The 17,564-nt window shown below is 41.3% G+C and overlaps 1 protein-coding gene across 1 annotated transcript in view; it reads right to left on the bottom strand.

Moving 5' to 3' along the window:
* The window catches only part of cdh23 (cadherin-related 23), a 1,051,763-nt gene that overhangs the window by 275,890 nt on the left and 758,309 nt on the right, over nucleotides 1–17,564 (bottom strand). The window contains exon 32 of the mRNA XM_073025359.1: nucleotides 11,972–12,073. Coding sequence (XP_072881460.1) covers nucleotides 11,972–12,073 — 102 coding nt within the window. The remainder of the gene's footprint in view (nucleotides 1–11,971; nucleotides 12,074–17,564) is intronic.

The raw sequence follows: 17,564 nt of genomic DNA, 5'->3' as shown, positions 1-17,564 counted from the left end.
GCAATTTCATGTGGCAGAACCGAGGCAAGGCAAGGCAGCAGGCCCATTGCCAAGAGCAAGGTTAGACCCAAGGTTCGATTGATTTAACCACCGGGCTGAATTGGAAAGATTGGGTACAGGCCAAATTGAGGCAATGGGGTCCAAGCCCCTGAGCGTAATGAAGTGAATTAATCCAATGTTTGGACATTTTAAGCACCGGGCCAAATCGGAAAGTTCTGATACAGTTCAAATTAAGGCTGTGGGGTCCAGAACCCAAAGTGTATCAAATTGAAATGATTTTTTTGGGGGGATTTGGGACAATTTTCTTCAAAGATTAGTTTTATTTCTCACACGCACATCAAAACATGCAGTGAAATGTGTTGTTAACATCAAATCAACAAGAATTGTCATGTGCCGCTCACAAGTGTTACCATGCCTCTGGTGCCAACATAGTATGCCCAAAACTCACTGACTCTTACTAATAGTGTGCCTTTGGAAATGTGGGAGGAAACTCACACAATTACAGGGAGAACCTTACAGACAGCTGCAGGAATTGAATATTTCTTATGTTAATATTCTAAGCTCTTCTACTCTGAGATGAAGAGTCTGACTGTCTACCCCATCTGTGCCTTGGATAATTTTATGTACTTCTACTTGCTCTACCTCAGCCTCTGAAGCCCCCAAAAAAGAACAATCCCAGTTTGTCCAACCCTTCCTTATAACTAATACTCTCTTTTGCAGGCAATGTCCTAGTGAACCACTTCTGAACCTTCACATCCAATGACGTGGTGACCAAAAATACAACTGCAATATTAGCACTATCACCCAACTGAGCCGCCCATTAAAAATAACAAAAATGGAAAAAAAAAGAGATGTTTTAAAATCCGTTATGGATGTTCACACCCAGAACTAGGCCTAAATCAGGACCTGCATGGTCCAGCAGTAGCTGTGTGAAGAGTTTGTAACTGCTGTGTATTCGCCACTCTGAACAATGGGAAGATCAACCCTCAAATAATCCTGCCAGTAGTAGCCACAGACAAATTAGAGGGCACAGCTTAAAGATGAGAGCGCAAAAGTTTCAAGGAGATTTACATGGCAAGGATCTGTTTTTCACAGAGTGTGGTATGTGCACCGTGAAGGGAAGGTGGCGGAAGCAGATACAACAGGAAAATCTAACAGACATTTGGACAGGCACTTGTACAGGCAGGAAGGATATAGGGGATTTTCTATAAGCAGATAGCATCGGTTAGATTGCAATGGGCAATGCGGTCATTGTGGGCCTACTTCTGTCCTGTTTACTATTCTATGTTTTAAACTCGTGTCTACGTAAAGTCAAAGTCAAAATAAATTTATTACCAAAATACTTATATGTTACCATATATTACCCTGAGATTCATTTTCTTGCATACATTTACAGGAATAACAAAGGAGAAATCCCATTTAGAAATAAAGGATGAAACACATTTTCTAAACTCCAAGAGATAAATTCAGACCACAGATCAAAGATAAAGAGTACGATGGTGATGGAGCAGCTCAGACAGGAGTCCTGCCACATGTCTGTCTCGAACAATCATTATACCGTACTTCAAATTCCTTTTTTTAACCTGTACGCCAGTACTCTCCAACCATTCCTCTCTGCCAAGCAGGTTGGAACACAAAATTGTGAACACCTCTTGGCTTTGGCTGAATAATGCAGCAATTAAAGTGTGGGCCTTTATTGTTTGGCTTTCCTGGAGCTGATTAGTTGGGGCAAACCTTATGGTTGTGCTGGTGGTTCCAAGGGAATCGCCAAGGTTCTGCCATTACAGTGGATTCAGTCCTTGGCCTATGCAGACTGGCTGTGAGCCCCGGACTTGCTGAGTGACAGATGGTTCTGCACAATACCCCACCTTTGGTATTATGTGGCCAATCCTAGGCATGAGATTGGATGTTCAAAGGCAGACTCTGCTTACAGATTAACAAGCAAAAGCTAAGCTTTATTTTTAAAAAGGTTCATAATTATTTCAAATCCGTTAATTAACTACATTTTTGATTGTTAAAATGTTTATTATCTTAACAATAATTGCAGGAATTCCAATACTGTTGACTGCCTCTGTTTTAAAATTCTTGAAGTTTTGATATACGACTAAACTCTGGACCAAGTTGGCTATTTCCAGGGTAGAGCCTCTGTACTATGCCTTCTGAGGGCAAGCTGCCAAGTGCAAGGAGAAAATAAATCAAACAAAGCTTGAACTGTGAATATTCAAAGTGGTACAGAAAGTGGCTTAGTTCCTAACAATAGTCCACACATTCAACCTTTACAGGGTTGTATATTTGGAGCTCTGAAGTCTTTTTAGGAATGAGCCCCAAGCATGGACTAGCCTTGGGAGCTGAAACATGATCATCATCCATGAAAGAAAACCTGTAACTCCTGGGGAAACAAGAGACCTCTGGCGGCTGATTCCAACATTTGGTAGATCCCAAGGTTTCTGCACTGCTCCCCTTTGTTGGAAGAAGTGAGTTTACTTAAGTATTACTGTTGGTTTTATCAGGACACAGCAGAGTTAGGAAATGTCTCTATAGAATTCAAAGCACAGGATTCCAGATCCCTAAGTTCAGAAAGGTTTCAGTACCAAGTATAACCTTGGAGTGTGCAGACAGTAGGGACCACAGATGGCTTTGAACTGGGTCCAGGAAGATTCAGGCCATGACTGTTTCACGATTTTACATAGAACAGAACAGCACAGTACAGGTCCTTTGAATCATGATGTGCTGACTTATATAAACTAACTCCACAATCAATCTTTCCCTTTCCTCCTACTAATTCCTGTCAGTCACCTTCAGTACAAACACTCCTGTGCCTAGACACACTTTATAGACATACAATTCATGCACGTATATAAACTAACAAGAGAAAAGACTTTGCATTATTACTATGTATATAAGCTATATTATGTATTTATATTTATTGTGTTTTTATTATTGTATTCTTTATCTTGTTGTGTTTTTTGGGGGGCTGCATTGGATGCAGTGTAACAGTAGCAATTAATTTGTTCTCCTTTACACTTATGCAATGGAAATGACATTGAATAATTTAGAAGTTTGAATCTTTTTGCATCTTTTACAAGCTCATAGCCCTCTATTTTTCTTATGTCCATGTGGTTATCTATGAGTGTTATAAGTGCCCCTTTTGTATAAGACTACCACCAGCCCTGGCAGTGAGTTCCAGGCACCTGCCATGCCCTGTATAAAAAAAACAAACTCTGACATCTCCCCTAAACTATTCTCCACTCACCTTAAATGGATATCCTCTAGTATTGCCATTGCCACCTGGGAAAAAGTGCTGGCTGTCAATTCTATCTCTACCGCCCAGAATCTTATACAACTCTGTCAAGTCACCTCTCATCCTTTCCTCATAAAGCATGTTCTGTTATCCAAGCAGCACCCTGGTAAATGTCCTCTGCACTCTCTCTAAAGCTTCTATATCTTTGCTATAATGAGGCAACCAGAGTTAAACACAATAATCCAAGTGTGGTTTAACCAGAGTTTTACAGAGATGCAACTCAATCCCCGGCTAATAAAGGCCACCATACCACACCACTCTATGAACCTGACCAGCAACTTTGAAGGGTCTTATCAACTTGGACCCCAAGATCCCGCTAGTCTTCTACCCTGCTAGGAATCCTGCCATTAACCATTGACCCAGAGCTATCAAACACTCCTCATATGATGACCCGTTCATTCCCAAAATCATCTTTGTGAAGCTCCTCTGAACCCTCTCCAATGCCAGTATATCCTTTCTTAGATGAGGAGCCCAAAACTGTTCACAATACTCAAGGTAAGGTCTCAAAAGTGCCTTAAAAGCTTCAGCATCTCATCCTTGGTCTTGTATTCTAGACCTCTTGAAATGAATACTAACATTTCATTTACCTTCCTCACCACCGACTCAACCTACAAGTTAACCTTTAGGACTCCCAAGTCCTTTTGCATTTCAAAATTTTGGATTTTCTCCCCATTTAGAAAATAGTCTGCACACTTATTTCTACTACCAAAGTGCATGACCGTGCATTTTCCAACATTGTATTTCATTTGCCACTCTCTTGCCCATTCTCCTAATCTATCTAAGGCTTTCTGAAGCCTACCTGTTTCCTCAACACTATCTGCCTCCCCACTAATCTTAGCATCATCTACAAACTTGGCAATAAAGCCATTTATTCCATCATTAAAATCATTGATATACAGCATAAAAAGTGATCCTAACACCAACTCCTGTGGAACACCATTGGCAACCAACCAGGAAAGGATTCTTTTATTCTACTTGCTGCCTCCTACCAATCAACTAAAACCATATATTGTCAAAAGCCTTCTGAAAGTCCAAATATACAACATCTTCTGCATCCTCTTCATCTATCCTACGTGTAATCTCCTCAAAGAATTCCACCAGATTCATCAGGCAAGATTTTCCCTTTAGGAAACCACGCTGACTTTGTCCTATCTTGTCCTGTGTCTACATGTACTCCATAACCTCATCCTTAACAACCGACTTCATCATCTTTCCAACCACTGAGGTCAGGCTAACTGGTCTATAATCTCCTTTCAGCTGCCTCCCTCTTTTCTTAAAGGGTGGAGTGGCATTTGCAATGTTCCAGTCCTCTGGCACCATGCCAGAGTCCACTGATTTTTGAAAGATTATTACTAATGCCTCCACAATCACTAAGGTACAGTTCACCTGGTCCGGGTGACTTATGTACCTTTAGGTCTTTCAGCTTCTTGAGCACCTTCTCCCTTGTAATAGTAACTGCACTCACTTCTTTTCCCTCACACCGTTCAACATCTGGCACACTGTTAGTGTTTTCCACAATGAAGACTGATGCAAAATACTCATTTAGTTCATCTGCCATCTCCTTGGCCCCTGTTATTATTTCTCCAGCCTCATTTTCTAGCATCCTATATTCCCTCTCATCTCTTACTTTTTACATACATGAAAAAGCTTTTACAATCCACTTCGATATTGTTTGCTAGTTAGCTTTCATATTTCATCTTTTTGCTCCTGATGATTCCTTTAGTGGCTCTCTGTAGGGTTTTAAAAGCTACCCAATCCACTGCCTTCCTTCTAATTTTTGCTTTGTTGTATGCCTTCTCTTTTGCTTTTGTATTAGCTTTGACTTCCCTCGTCAGCCTTGGTTGTACCATTTTGCCATTTGAGTATTTCTTTGTTTTTGGAATACATCTATCTTGTGCTTTCCTAATTTTTCCCAGAATCTCACAATGTTGCTGCTCTGTTGTCAACCCTGCCAGCATCTCCTTCCAACTCACATTGGCAAACTTGTCTCTCATACCACCATAATTGCCTTTACTGCACTGAAATACTGCTATGCCAGACTTTACTTTCTCCCTATCAAATTTCAAGCTTAACTCAATCAGATTGTGATCACTGCCTCCTAAGGGTTCCTTTACCTTAAGCTCCCCAATCACCTCTGGTTCTTTACATAACACCCAATCCAATATAGCTGATCCCCTTCTAGGCTCAAGAACAAACTGCTCTAAAAAGCCATCTTGTAGGCATTTAACAATCTCACTATCTTGAGATCATTTCCAACCCGATTTTCCCAATCGATCTGCATGTTCCAATCTCCCATGTTAAGGATGAGGTCAAGTTCCATCTGCAGAGATGAAGTAACAGTCAACGTTTCAGATCGAGACCATTCATTAGGACTGGAAAGGAAGGGAGGAAGAAGCCAGAATAAGAAGATGAAGAGAGGGGATGGAGTACATTTCATTTTCCAGCCTACCCTGGGATAACTTTTTATCTCATTCTTTACCAGGAAACTATCTACCCTGCCATATAAGCATTCAAAGACCCTGCTTCTACATCCCTTTGAGCGTTCAAATGAGTCATGGCCCTCTGAAAAGCAATTTGCCTTATTTCTATATTAAATAGGTGACCTGATATTGTTTTAAAATCATGACCCGTCGTTCTCATCCAGTCCAAAAGAGGAAATATGTTCTCCGCATCTGCCTGCCATGACTCCTCTCACATCAATCAAGTTTTCTTTCATGCTACTAATTTCCTGTGGGTACAATCCTAGCCTGTCCCATCTTTGTTTGTAAGGGAGGCTTTGTGGTCGATACACACTTCTAATCCTTACCAAAGAATTGATTATCATTAGTTTCTTATGAACATAACAGCAGTAAGGTGAGAGTGCTTCCAGCTATTTAGTGGAAGAGCAATTAGAAGATAAACATACCAATGTTGGCTACATTTAAGGGTGGCATGATAGTGGTTAAGGCAATTGTTTTACAGTGCCAGTGATCACTGTTTGGGGCTCAAACCATGTTGCTGCCTGTAAGGAGATAGTGCATTCTCCCTGTGACTGCATGGGTTTCCTCTGGGTGCTCTGGTTTCATCCCCCATTTGAAAGATGCCATTCCAAAGGGTTAATGAGATGTAGGTATGCTCTGTAGGCATCAGAAGCATGGCCAAACAGTGATCACTGATGCTGTAAAACAATTGCTCTAACCACTACACTATCATGTCACCCTTAAATGTAGCCTTTTGCTATATGTTTGGATGTTTTGATGTACATGTGACAAATAAAGCTAATCTTCATTTCTTGTCTATGACAACGATGGTTCTATGCTATCATGTTTTAAATGCAAAGAAAGTCAGAGTCATTCAGAATAGGACTAGGCTCTTCATCCCACTATATCCATGGTGATCATCAATTGGTGTATAGCCTGCTAGCTCAAGGCAACTCAAGCACATGCCTAAATAATTCTTCAATGTTGTTAATGTTATCTCTCTCACCGTCCACTCAGGTGGTGCATTTCAGCTCCCAACCACCATCAAGGTAAAGAATTCTTCATTTGATCCTCTCTGAACCTCTTCCCATGTCATCCAGTTTTTGTCACTTCTGCTATGGTGAAACATTTCCTACTCTTTATTTAGTTTATGTCTTATAATTTTGCCTGATAATATACAGAACTAGTTACAAACTGTGGTTTGGACTCTCCTCAAGATCACAGAAGTTTCAGTACCAATCAGCACTTTCTCTGCATCAGAGAAGGATTTTCTATTGAGACTCAGCCTATTACCCCACTCACTTTTTAGGCAGTGAAACTTGCTTGTATAGATCATTAGAAGTAAAGAGAGGAAATAACAAAATTAATTCAATAGCCAGCATTTTTAATGCTCCAAGGACATCGCAAAGAAATTTAGTTCACCGTCACAGAGGCTTACTATTCTACCTTCTGGAATTCGTTTGGCTTTAGTTCTGTTTTCTGACACACAGTTCCGTCTGCAATCAGTTAGGAGCATAGTAAATAAGTGCAGGAGTAGGCCATTCAATCCTTCTGGCCTGTTCTGCAATTCAATATGATAATGACTTGCATCTAAATTCAGTATCATGATGCAGCTTTCTCCCATATCACTTAATCTCTCTAGCCTCCGGAACACCTCTTTGCATATATATTCAATAAATTGGTATCAGCTGGTCTCTGAGCTAGAGTGCTCCACAGGTTCGCCATTCCCTGAGCAGAAAATTCTCTTCACCTCAGATTTACTTTTTAATCCATGGCAACAGAAGATAAGAGCTCGTAGTTCTCTGGCATCTAATTTGTCCAAAGATTAAAATAATTACTTTTTGTTATCAGATTGCTGAAAGATTTTACTCTGAATTCTTCAACTGCATTTTTAATTGTGCTGGCTCCTGTCAATATTTAAGTAAACTCATTTCTTCTACCCAAGAGGAGGAGTGAGAGAATGCCTGAATCTCGAACACTTTAGAAATACCCATTAATTGGCCTCCAATCTGTCTGTGGCAATGAGGTTCACCGACCTCTGACTAAAGACATTCCTCCTCATCTCTGCTCTAAAGGGATGTCCTTGTGTTCCAAGGCTGTGCCCTCTGTGCTTAGACTCCCATGTCCACTCCATGTCCACCTTCCACTATTTGATAGGCTTCAATGAGAACCCCACCCCCTCACTCTTCTGAACTTGAGCACATTGACAGAGATGTTCGATCTATGCGAGGGAAGCTCATTTCCACATTTTGTTACTGCTTTGAAGTAACACAGTTCAGAAATTCAAGAGCTGTTATTCCACTGGGAATCTGCCGGGCTTTGCTATCTACTCATGCTCTTTAGAAAAGGACATCTGTCATTCTTACTCTGTCCCGCATATATGTGACTCCAGACCCACAGCAGCTTGACTGACTCTGAAATCCCTAGCCAGCTCTTTAGTTCAAAGGCAAATAGAAATAAATGCTGGATCTGACAATGATACCCACATCATTCCACTTCTTAAGAGTCGAAGCTGCCTGCTTGATTTCTTTGAGCAGAAGTGTTATTGCACAGCACACTGCCTTGATGCAATGGCAAAGAGTTTCAAGCTTTTGATTAACAGACTCCGGTACATTGTCTAAGCTCATGTATATGTGTCCAATTAAGCTGATTCACTGTGTAGATGAACACACACACACAAAAACAAACAAACGTATTCAAAAAGGCGGAGCCGAGTGAAGATGGCACTAAACGGCGACTCCTTTGCTTACATCTTCAGAAGCAACTCTATTTCCATCTTTAATATCTTTATTTTTCCTTTTCAGGGTTCTTTCGAAGACCCTGACCTGGAGTAACACGCTAACTTCAGTTCTTGGCAGGAATGGGTCCCGCTCTCGGGATTTCATCACCGGCCGTTGTTGTTTGGCACAGGAGATGGGCGGATCGAGGGTTGGTGTCTTGACAGGAGACCCATGTGTCGTCAGGGGAGTTAGAACATCTGCAGTTCTGTGCCTAGTTTTATGGGCACAGAACTCAAAAAAAGCGACGTGGTGGAATTTTAACATCATAAACCAGCATGTTGTTTGTTATGTCTCCCTGCTCCCTGGGAAAACAGAGACACCTCTTTCTCCCTTATTAGGGAGAGAGAGAGCCTGTGGAATGTCAAATATCGGGTGAAACACATTGTCTGTGGGGTAACTGCAAGTCTGTGTCTTTGCTGTTGCTTTGCTCACGGTTGAGTGCTCAGTGGTGGGTGCCGATACTTTTTTTTGCTGGTGGGGGGAGGGGGGATCGTGCGTTGCTTGCTGCCACTTACGCATGGGGGGGGAGCTGGTGGGGGGTAACTTTTAATGGTTTTTAATGGTTCTAACATTTGACTGTAATTCATTCTTTGGGGCACTCCTCTGTTTTTGTGTATGGTTGCAAAGAGAAAGCATTTCAGGATGTACGTTGCATACTTTCTCTGATGCTAAATTGTACCTTTGAAACCTTTGAAGCATATTCTTGTCCACACACTCGTCACCAGCAACAGCATTTTAGTCACATCCCTCCTTCAATTCTCCCTTCCTTTATCCCTCCCCGTATCTCTTCTCATCTCACTTCCTTCCCTTTTGAAACTCTTTGCACCACCAATTTACCTCCTAGCCTTTGTTGCTATTTCCACCAATCATCCCTCCTCACCTTGATCCAGATATCACTTACCAGCTCTTACTCCACCCCTCCCACTTAACTCTTTGCACCTCCATTTTATTCTTTCAGTCCAGATGAAGGCTTGATCCAAAACTGCCCATTTTTGTGTACAGTAGTTTGTTTTTTTCCTTCTTCCTTCCCTTCCCGTCCCTCTCAGACTTACTTGCCTCACTCAATCCTTCCCTCAAATCTCCCTGATTCACCTTCCCTCTTCTCCAGTACCCCACTTCCTTAACCTTCCTCGCTCTCTGTCTCCTCCCATAGCCCAGAAAAGCAAACAAGACGCCTCTCTCTAAAGAGCCACAAATATTGTACAGTACAGTCATTTGTGGATACACTTTACGTAGCTTAGTACCTAATAACTGGATTCCGAAACAGCTGGAAATGGACTTGCACCTGCTCAGGTAGTCATTCTACACAATGAACAAACCTGAAATGCAAGCCATTTTAAAACACAATATGCTGATTTGTTGTTCCTAGTGCTAGAAATGAAACCTTGTATTTCTAATCAAAAACAAAACATGTTGGAAAAACTCAGCAGATCATCAAGAATGAAACAGAATCAATGGAAGTTTAATATTTCAGGTCTGCAGCCTTTTGTCAGAATGCAAATATTCACTGATCCCACAGATGCTGCCTGTTGAGTTTTTCCCAGCAATTTTTTAAATTTTTGTTTCAGCTTTCCAGCAGCTGCAGTTAAAAAAAAATTAATACTTCTAATCTATTTGGTCATGGATAGTAGGGGTATGGAGGGATATGGTCCAAGTACACATCGATGGGAGCAGGCATAGACTAGATAGGTCGAAGGGCCTGTTTCTGCACTGTACTTCTCTATGACTCTAACTGTTTTCAGCAGAGCTTTAAGATGTTCCAATGTACCTCAGACACAGCAGCAAAATCTAGATACTGTGTTGATGTAGGGAATGCAGCCAGCAGCTTCCACAGGGCAAGGATACACACACAGCAATATGATAAACATTTTTTTTATTCTTTAAAGCATGCTAATTGAGGGTTAACTATTCACCAGGGAACTGGAAGAAACTTCCTTCCCCTTCCTCGAAGGTTATTTTTTAATTGTTCTTTCATGGGAAATGGGCTTCATTGGCAAGGCCACCATTTCCTATCACTCATTATTGTTGAAAATGTAGCAATTAATCTCTAGTCCTTATGATCAAAATACCCTCATAATGTTCTTAGGGAGGAAGCTAAAGGATAAATATGAATATATTCCAGTTTGGTATGTGACTGTGTGCCTTCACCATTGGTCTTCTAAGTGATAGATGTCATGAGTTTCAGACATGCTCTTTGGGGGGGAAAAAAACATATAATTCTCCTGAGGGATCAAACGTGACCAGGTAGCATGCAACATGCATTGCTCAACTGAGGTAACGCACTAGGCACAAACAGCGCTGATACACAAAACTTACCTTCTGCATAGCCACGATAAGAGAGAAACAAAGGAAGCAATTAATCAAACAAGTCACAACATCAATCATTTTGCAACAGCTTTTAAGAAATTTAATGTTGTAAGATCTTAGCCTCAATAATGTGCCACTTTAATTTTCCCCAATAAATTCTGCTGTTGAGATTGAAAAGTTGGATGGAAAGTGAATACTTTGCATAACACTATGATACAAAATCACTTTGGCAAGGATATTTCAACACAGTCACCACGGAATGGGCAGTCAGTGGAAGGGTTATTACCTTTGTCCCAAAGCTCTAAGCTCTGATTCACACTAGAAAATGACATAGGCATTGTTACACTAATCACACTGTGGTGCTAACAGGTCACTGGTGAACACCAGTGATAATTCAAGATTTCCAGGACTATTGTGATTGCTAGCTGAATGGGATCCAGGACTGTGTGGCAGATTATGCTCAGGAGTGAGCAGAACTAAATTCAAAGTCAAAGAAGAAAAAAATCTGCAGATGCTGGAAATCCAAGGAACACACACAAGATGCTGGAGGAACTCAGCAGGCCAGGCAGCACCTATGGAAAAGAGTACAGTCGACTACTCTTTTCCACGGATGCTGACTGGCCTGCTGAGTTCCTCCAGCGTTTTGTGTGTTGCTAGGTTCAGACTTTGTTCTGCTTACTCCTTGCCAGCGTTCTCTGTTGATAACCAATCAAAACAAAAAGGACCGTAGATTGGGAGAGCATCTTTGGAAACAGTGGGAGCAGATGATGTGTATCCACAGAGAACTATGGAAAGGATCAGGGAAGCCGCTATGGGCAGTGATTTAGAGAATGGAGCAGGGTTAAGTGCAAGGTTAGATGATTGACTCCAGGTGTAATTAAGAGAGCAGATCTGTTTTTTTTTAAAAAGTTCCTATATGCCTGAAGGTGGCACAAATTTCTAGGTTCTTGTGTCTCATCATTTGCTTCTCCTCCCAATAACAGTGTCATGTTCTGTTCCCATGGTCAGAAGATAGATGACAGCCATTGCTGACATCACTAATTTGATGAATAAAATGCTTACCTTTATCTACAACAAACTCTAAATATATTAAATTGCTTTGATTAATAAAAACACAAGCTCACCACAGTGGAGTCTTTTCTGGGTCCACCATCATCCGCTATGACAGTAATCAGATAATAATCACCTTTCTCCCGATCCACATGCCCTCTGACTGTTATTACCCCCTGTAATGTGAAGGCAACAATAAGATTGTGATATCACACGAACAGCAGTCTGCAATCCAGATCTAAAACATTTCCAAAATAGCCCAGGATAGATTTCTCAAAAAGAATTGGATATATACATAAATATTTATCTGTTTATATTTATCCACAAAGCCAGGTTTCCTTGGATCCCATGCCTCCTCAGCTTCTGAATGAGCCTTGCATGGGGAACCTTATCAAATGTCTTACTGAAATCCATTAACAAAACATCCACTGCTCTACCTTCATCAATGTGTCTTGTTATATCCTCAAAGAATTCAATGGGGCTTGTAAGACACAATCTGCCCTTGACAAAGCCATACTGACTATCCCTAATCAGGTTATGCCTCTCCAAATCCTCATAAATCCTGCCTGTCAAGATCTTCTCCAACAACTTGTCCACCACTGAAGTAAGACTCACTGGTCTATAATTTCCTGGGTTATCTCTGCTTCCTTTCTTAAACAAGGGAACAACAGTTGCAATCCTCCAATCCTCCGGTACTTCTCCCATTCCTATTGATGATGCAAAGATCATTGACAGAGGCTCAGCAACCTCCTCCCTTGCTTTCTACAGTAAGCTGGGGTATATCTTTTTCAGACCTGGCAATTTATCTAACTTAATGCTTTTCAAAAGTGTCAGCACATCCTCTTTCTTAATTTCTAAATGTCAAGCGTTTCAGTCTGCTGTTAGTCATCCTCACAATTGCCAATGTTCTTTCCCTTGTTAATACTGAAAGTATTAAGTACCTCTGCTACCTCCTCCAACTCCAGTACACACTTTCCCAGTACTGCACCTGATTGGTCCTATTGTCACACGGCTCATCCTTGTGCTCTTCACATACTTGTGAAATGCCTTTGGGTTTTGCTTAATCCTGCTCGTCAAGGCCTTCTCATATCCTCTTCTAGCATTCCTAATTTCACTCTTAAACTCCTTCCTGGTAACCTTGTAAATTTCTAGAACTCTATCAGTACCTAGTTTCTTTTCTTTTCTTCTTAACTAGATTTTCCATATCCTTTGTTCACCATTGTTCTTTTATTCTACCATCCTTTCCCTGTCTCAATGGAATATACCTATGTAGAATGCCATGCAAATATTCCCTGAACGTTTGACACATTTTTGCCATGAAGTTCCTGCCTAATTACATCATACTGTATTTCCTCCTACACCAATTAAATGTTTTCCCAAATTGTCTGCTCCTATCCCTCTCCAGCACTATGGTAAAGGAGATACTACCTCCAAAATGCTCTCCTACCGAGAGATCTGACACCTGACCTGGTTCATTTCCCAAGACCAGATCAAATACAGCCTCTCCTCTAGTTGACTTATCAACATATGGCATCAAGAAACCTTCAGGAACACATCTAACAAACTTCACCTCATCTAAACCCCTTGCTCTAAGGAGATGCCAGTCAATATTGGGAAAGTTAAAATCTCCCGTCACAACAACCCTATTATTATTGCACTGTTCCAGAATCTGCCTCGCAATCTGCTCCTCAATGTCCCTGTTACTATTGGGGGGGGGGGGGGGGTCTATAAAAAAACACCCAGCAGAGTTGCTGCGCCGTTCCTGTTTCTGACTTTCACCCACACTGACTCAGTGGATAATCCCTTCATGACTTCCTCTTTTTTTTTGCAGCTGTGACACTATCCCTGATTAACAATGCCACACCCACCTCTTTTGCCTCACTCCCTGTCCTTTTTGAAACATCTAAAGCCTGGCACACTCAGCAGCCATTCCTGCCCCTGGGACATCCAAGTCTCTGCAATGACCACAACATCATAATTCCAGAAAAAGACTCTTTTGTGTCAAAGTGAAAACATATCTCTACAAGGTGATCTAAATTACAAATATAAAATACAAAATATTTGATTGCAGTAAGTATTCACCCTTTCAAGTCAATATTTAGTAGAATCTCCTTTGGCAGCAATTACAGCATTGAGTCTGTGTGGATAGGTCTGTATCAGCTTTGCACATCTGGACACTGCTATTTTTCCCCATTGTTCTTTACAAAACTGCTCAAGTTCTGTAAGATTGCATGGGGATTGTGAGCAAACAACCCTTTTTAAGCCCAGCCACAAATTCTACTTGGACTGACATCTGGACTTTGACTTGGCCACTGTAGGACATTAACTGAGTTCTTTTTAAGCCATTCCTATCCATAACCCTCAGGTTCGGCCAGCGGCGTTAGTCTAGGGAAGATGGTCTCTGGCCCCACCAAGCATGTGAAATCTGAGGTGCAAAACCTCCTATTTGTGTGGATGCTGCATGATCTGTTACCCTGTTGCAAATAAGTACCACGAAATAACAGATGGTACACCTTATACAATTAAACGATTTAGCTTTATAATTCTTAATTTGACTGAAGGGTTAGTAAAGTAAAACAAAACGAAAAGGGCCCATTATAGTGAAACTGTGCAGAAGTTGGAGCTCACGGTTTCCCTTCTGTTGGCCCTCCATCGATTTCCCTGGGCTTCGTCAACTCCCAGCCCCACTCCAAGTCCACTCCTTTCTGGTGTCTAGGACCTCTCCTTTCTGGCACCTTCTCTCTTCATCTTCCGTTGAACAAAAGACCCAGATCCCCTCGGTCTCAGGCACACAACAAGAATAAAACATTCCCTTCATTGGACGACGCACATTCCAAAGCCCGTTATCTCCAGCCATAACCCAAACACTACTGGTATAGAAAAACCATTACATTAGCAGTGAAACCTTTCCCAGGGTGTTACATGTGTCACTGGCTTTATGCTTGGGGTCACCGTCTTGCTGGGAAACAAATCTTCTCTCAAGTCACAGTCCTCTTGCAAACTGCATCAAGTTTTCCTCCAGGATTTCCCAGTATTTTGCTGCATTCTTTTTACCCTCTATCTTCACAAGCCTTCCAGGGCCTGCTGCTGTGAAACAACCCCAGAGTATGATGCAGCCACCACCATACTTAATGTTAGGGATAGTGTATTTCTGATAATGTCCAGTGTCTGGCTTATGCCAAGCATAGCATTTAGTCTGCTGGCCAAAAAACTCAAGCCTGGTTCCAGCTGACTTCAGTCTCCCACGTGCCTTCTTGGCAAACTCAAGCTGAGATTTCATGTGAGTTTTTTTCAACAGTGGCTTTCTCTTTGCCGCTTTCTCTTTGCCACTCTCTCTTATTAAGCCGTGACTGGTGAAGCAACTGTTGTATTTGCCATCTCTCCCATCTCATCCACTGAAGCTTGTAACTCTTCCAGAGTTGTCATAGGTCTCTTGTCCCACTAGTCCCCCTTCTTCCACGGCCACTCAGTTTTAGACGATGGCCTGCTCTAAGGAGCTTTACAGCTGTGCCATATTCTCTCCATTTCTTGATGGTTGACTTAACTGCAATCCCAGGAATATTCAATGACTTGGAAATTTTCTTGTATCCATCTCCTGACGTATACTTTTCAATAACATTTTCTGGAGTTGTTTGGAGTGTTCTTTTGTCTTCATGGTGTAGACCTTCCAGATACAGGATTATTTTTACTACAGTCAGTTGGAACACCTTGACTGCACACAGGTCTCGAAATGCAGATCTCCATTTGACAGACAGACATACTTTATTGATCCCGAGGGAAAATTAGCTAATTTTGTGACTTCTGAAACCAGTTGGCTACACCGGGGATGATTTGTGTGTCATATTAAAAAGGGGGGGGGGGTTGAATACTTGTGTAATTAATTATTTTGTGTTTTATATTGGTAATTAATTTAAATTACTTTGTAGAGATCTGTTTTCACTTTGACACAAGAGTCTTTTTGTATTGATCGGTGTATAAAAAGCTAAATTAAATCCACTGTGATTCAATGTTGTGAAACAAGAAAACATGAAATCTTTTGGGGGGGCATGTTAAATAATTTTTATAGGCAATGTGTGTATACGTATATAGTGTTGCTCTGGGGGGAGGGCATGGTTGACAGCCCGCCCCTGCATTTCTAATAACTAGCACTGTTTATTGTTCTTGTGTTAAAATGCTTTAGAGGGATTATGGGGGGGGGGGAATTTACAGTTCATTTATTGTTATATTTTAGCTTGGATTATACAGTTATTTGCTTGTGTACTAGTGGGTCACCATAAAAGTAACCGGGTTGTGTGATGGTCACCTCCCCTGCCTGTGTGAGACTGGTCAGGTTCACTCTCTGGGTCATGGTGCATGGTCTGTTTTGTGCTTATCACAATAAAACGGTTATTGAGTTAAGAGCTTCCTCATCTGTTATTATGGACCAAATGCTTGCTACTATTTATATATAAAAATATATACTATTTATAAAAATTAAATAAATAGTGCAAAAAGAGAGGGAAAATACTGAAGTGGTGCTCATGGGTTCATTGTCCAGTCAGAAATCTGATAGCGGATGGGAAGAAGTAGTTCCTGAAACATTCAGTGGGTGTCTTCAGGCTCCTGTACCTCCTTCTTTATGGTAGCAATGAGAAGAGGGCATGTCCTGTGGGAGATGGACATTTGCTGGGGATGTCACCTATTTTATCTTATTCCAAATGTTAGTTGAGATCTTGTTTATTGTCATATATACCAGGGCCCAGTGAAATTCTTCATTTACACGAAGCCCACAAGTGAACAGTATACATTATAATAACAATAATAATCATAAATGCAACAACAAATACAATGATGAGCACAAAATAGCAAAATGGTGTACACACAGTTTAGTGTAATCTGTTCTAATACAAAAAGAAGTGCTAAATTGTCAATAAGGTGGAATTAAGAGTCCGAGAAGTGACAGCACTACAAAGAAGGGAAAAGGAAAGAGATAATTGGTTTAGAAGTCTGATAGCGGTGAGGGAGAAGCTGTTCTGAAATCTGGACATCCAAGCTTTCAAGCTCCTGTATCTTGTCCCAGAATTTCAAATGAATTCGGAGCTCTGGAACTCTGCTAGAAAGAGAAGAAGTTGAGTTGGGTACAAAACTGTATCGGTCTCTGCTGTTCCTTTGAATTCATCAGCTGTGCAGAGAGGTAGATCCCGCTGCATTGGTAACAGCTTGCTCTTCATAACTTACTGACCTGGCTTGCATATCACGTAGATAACTAGGACATAACATCCATGGTTGACCTTAACCAACAGAGGTCTCAATGAAGTGGGCGTACTAGCAAACTGAAAAGCCAGAGTGGAGGTTCAGAGGGCCATGGGCTAAACACAAGACAGATGGGACTAGCTCACGACTGAGACCAGTCTGGCTGAATGCTGTAATGTTATGACCATCCAATAAAAGAGGCCTGTGACCTTAACTTGCTCCAGCAGAAACGAAGCCCAAGACACATCCTCTTTAAAAGCAACTTTAAACCAATTAATTTTCCTTCCCCTCCTTCAGTTCAAAGGGTCTGTATTACTGTAGCTATTTCTCTTTCTACAGATGCTACCCAACCTGGTGAGAGTTTGCTTCACCTTTTATTTCCAATTCGCTTTAGGTCCAGTGTGGGAAAATGCACAACTCAGAAGTTGCATTTGG

This window comes from Hemitrygon akajei, chromosome 21 (genome assembly GCF_048418815.1).
Source record: "Hemitrygon akajei chromosome 21, sHemAka1.3, whole genome shotgun sequence".
In the NCBI taxonomy this organism is placed as follows: Eukaryota; Metazoa; Chordata; class Chondrichthyes; order Myliobatiformes; family Dasyatidae; genus Hemitrygon; species Hemitrygon akajei.
Note: the sequence above shows the minus strand (reverse complement) of the source record. Positions and strands in the feature narration are given on the sequence as shown.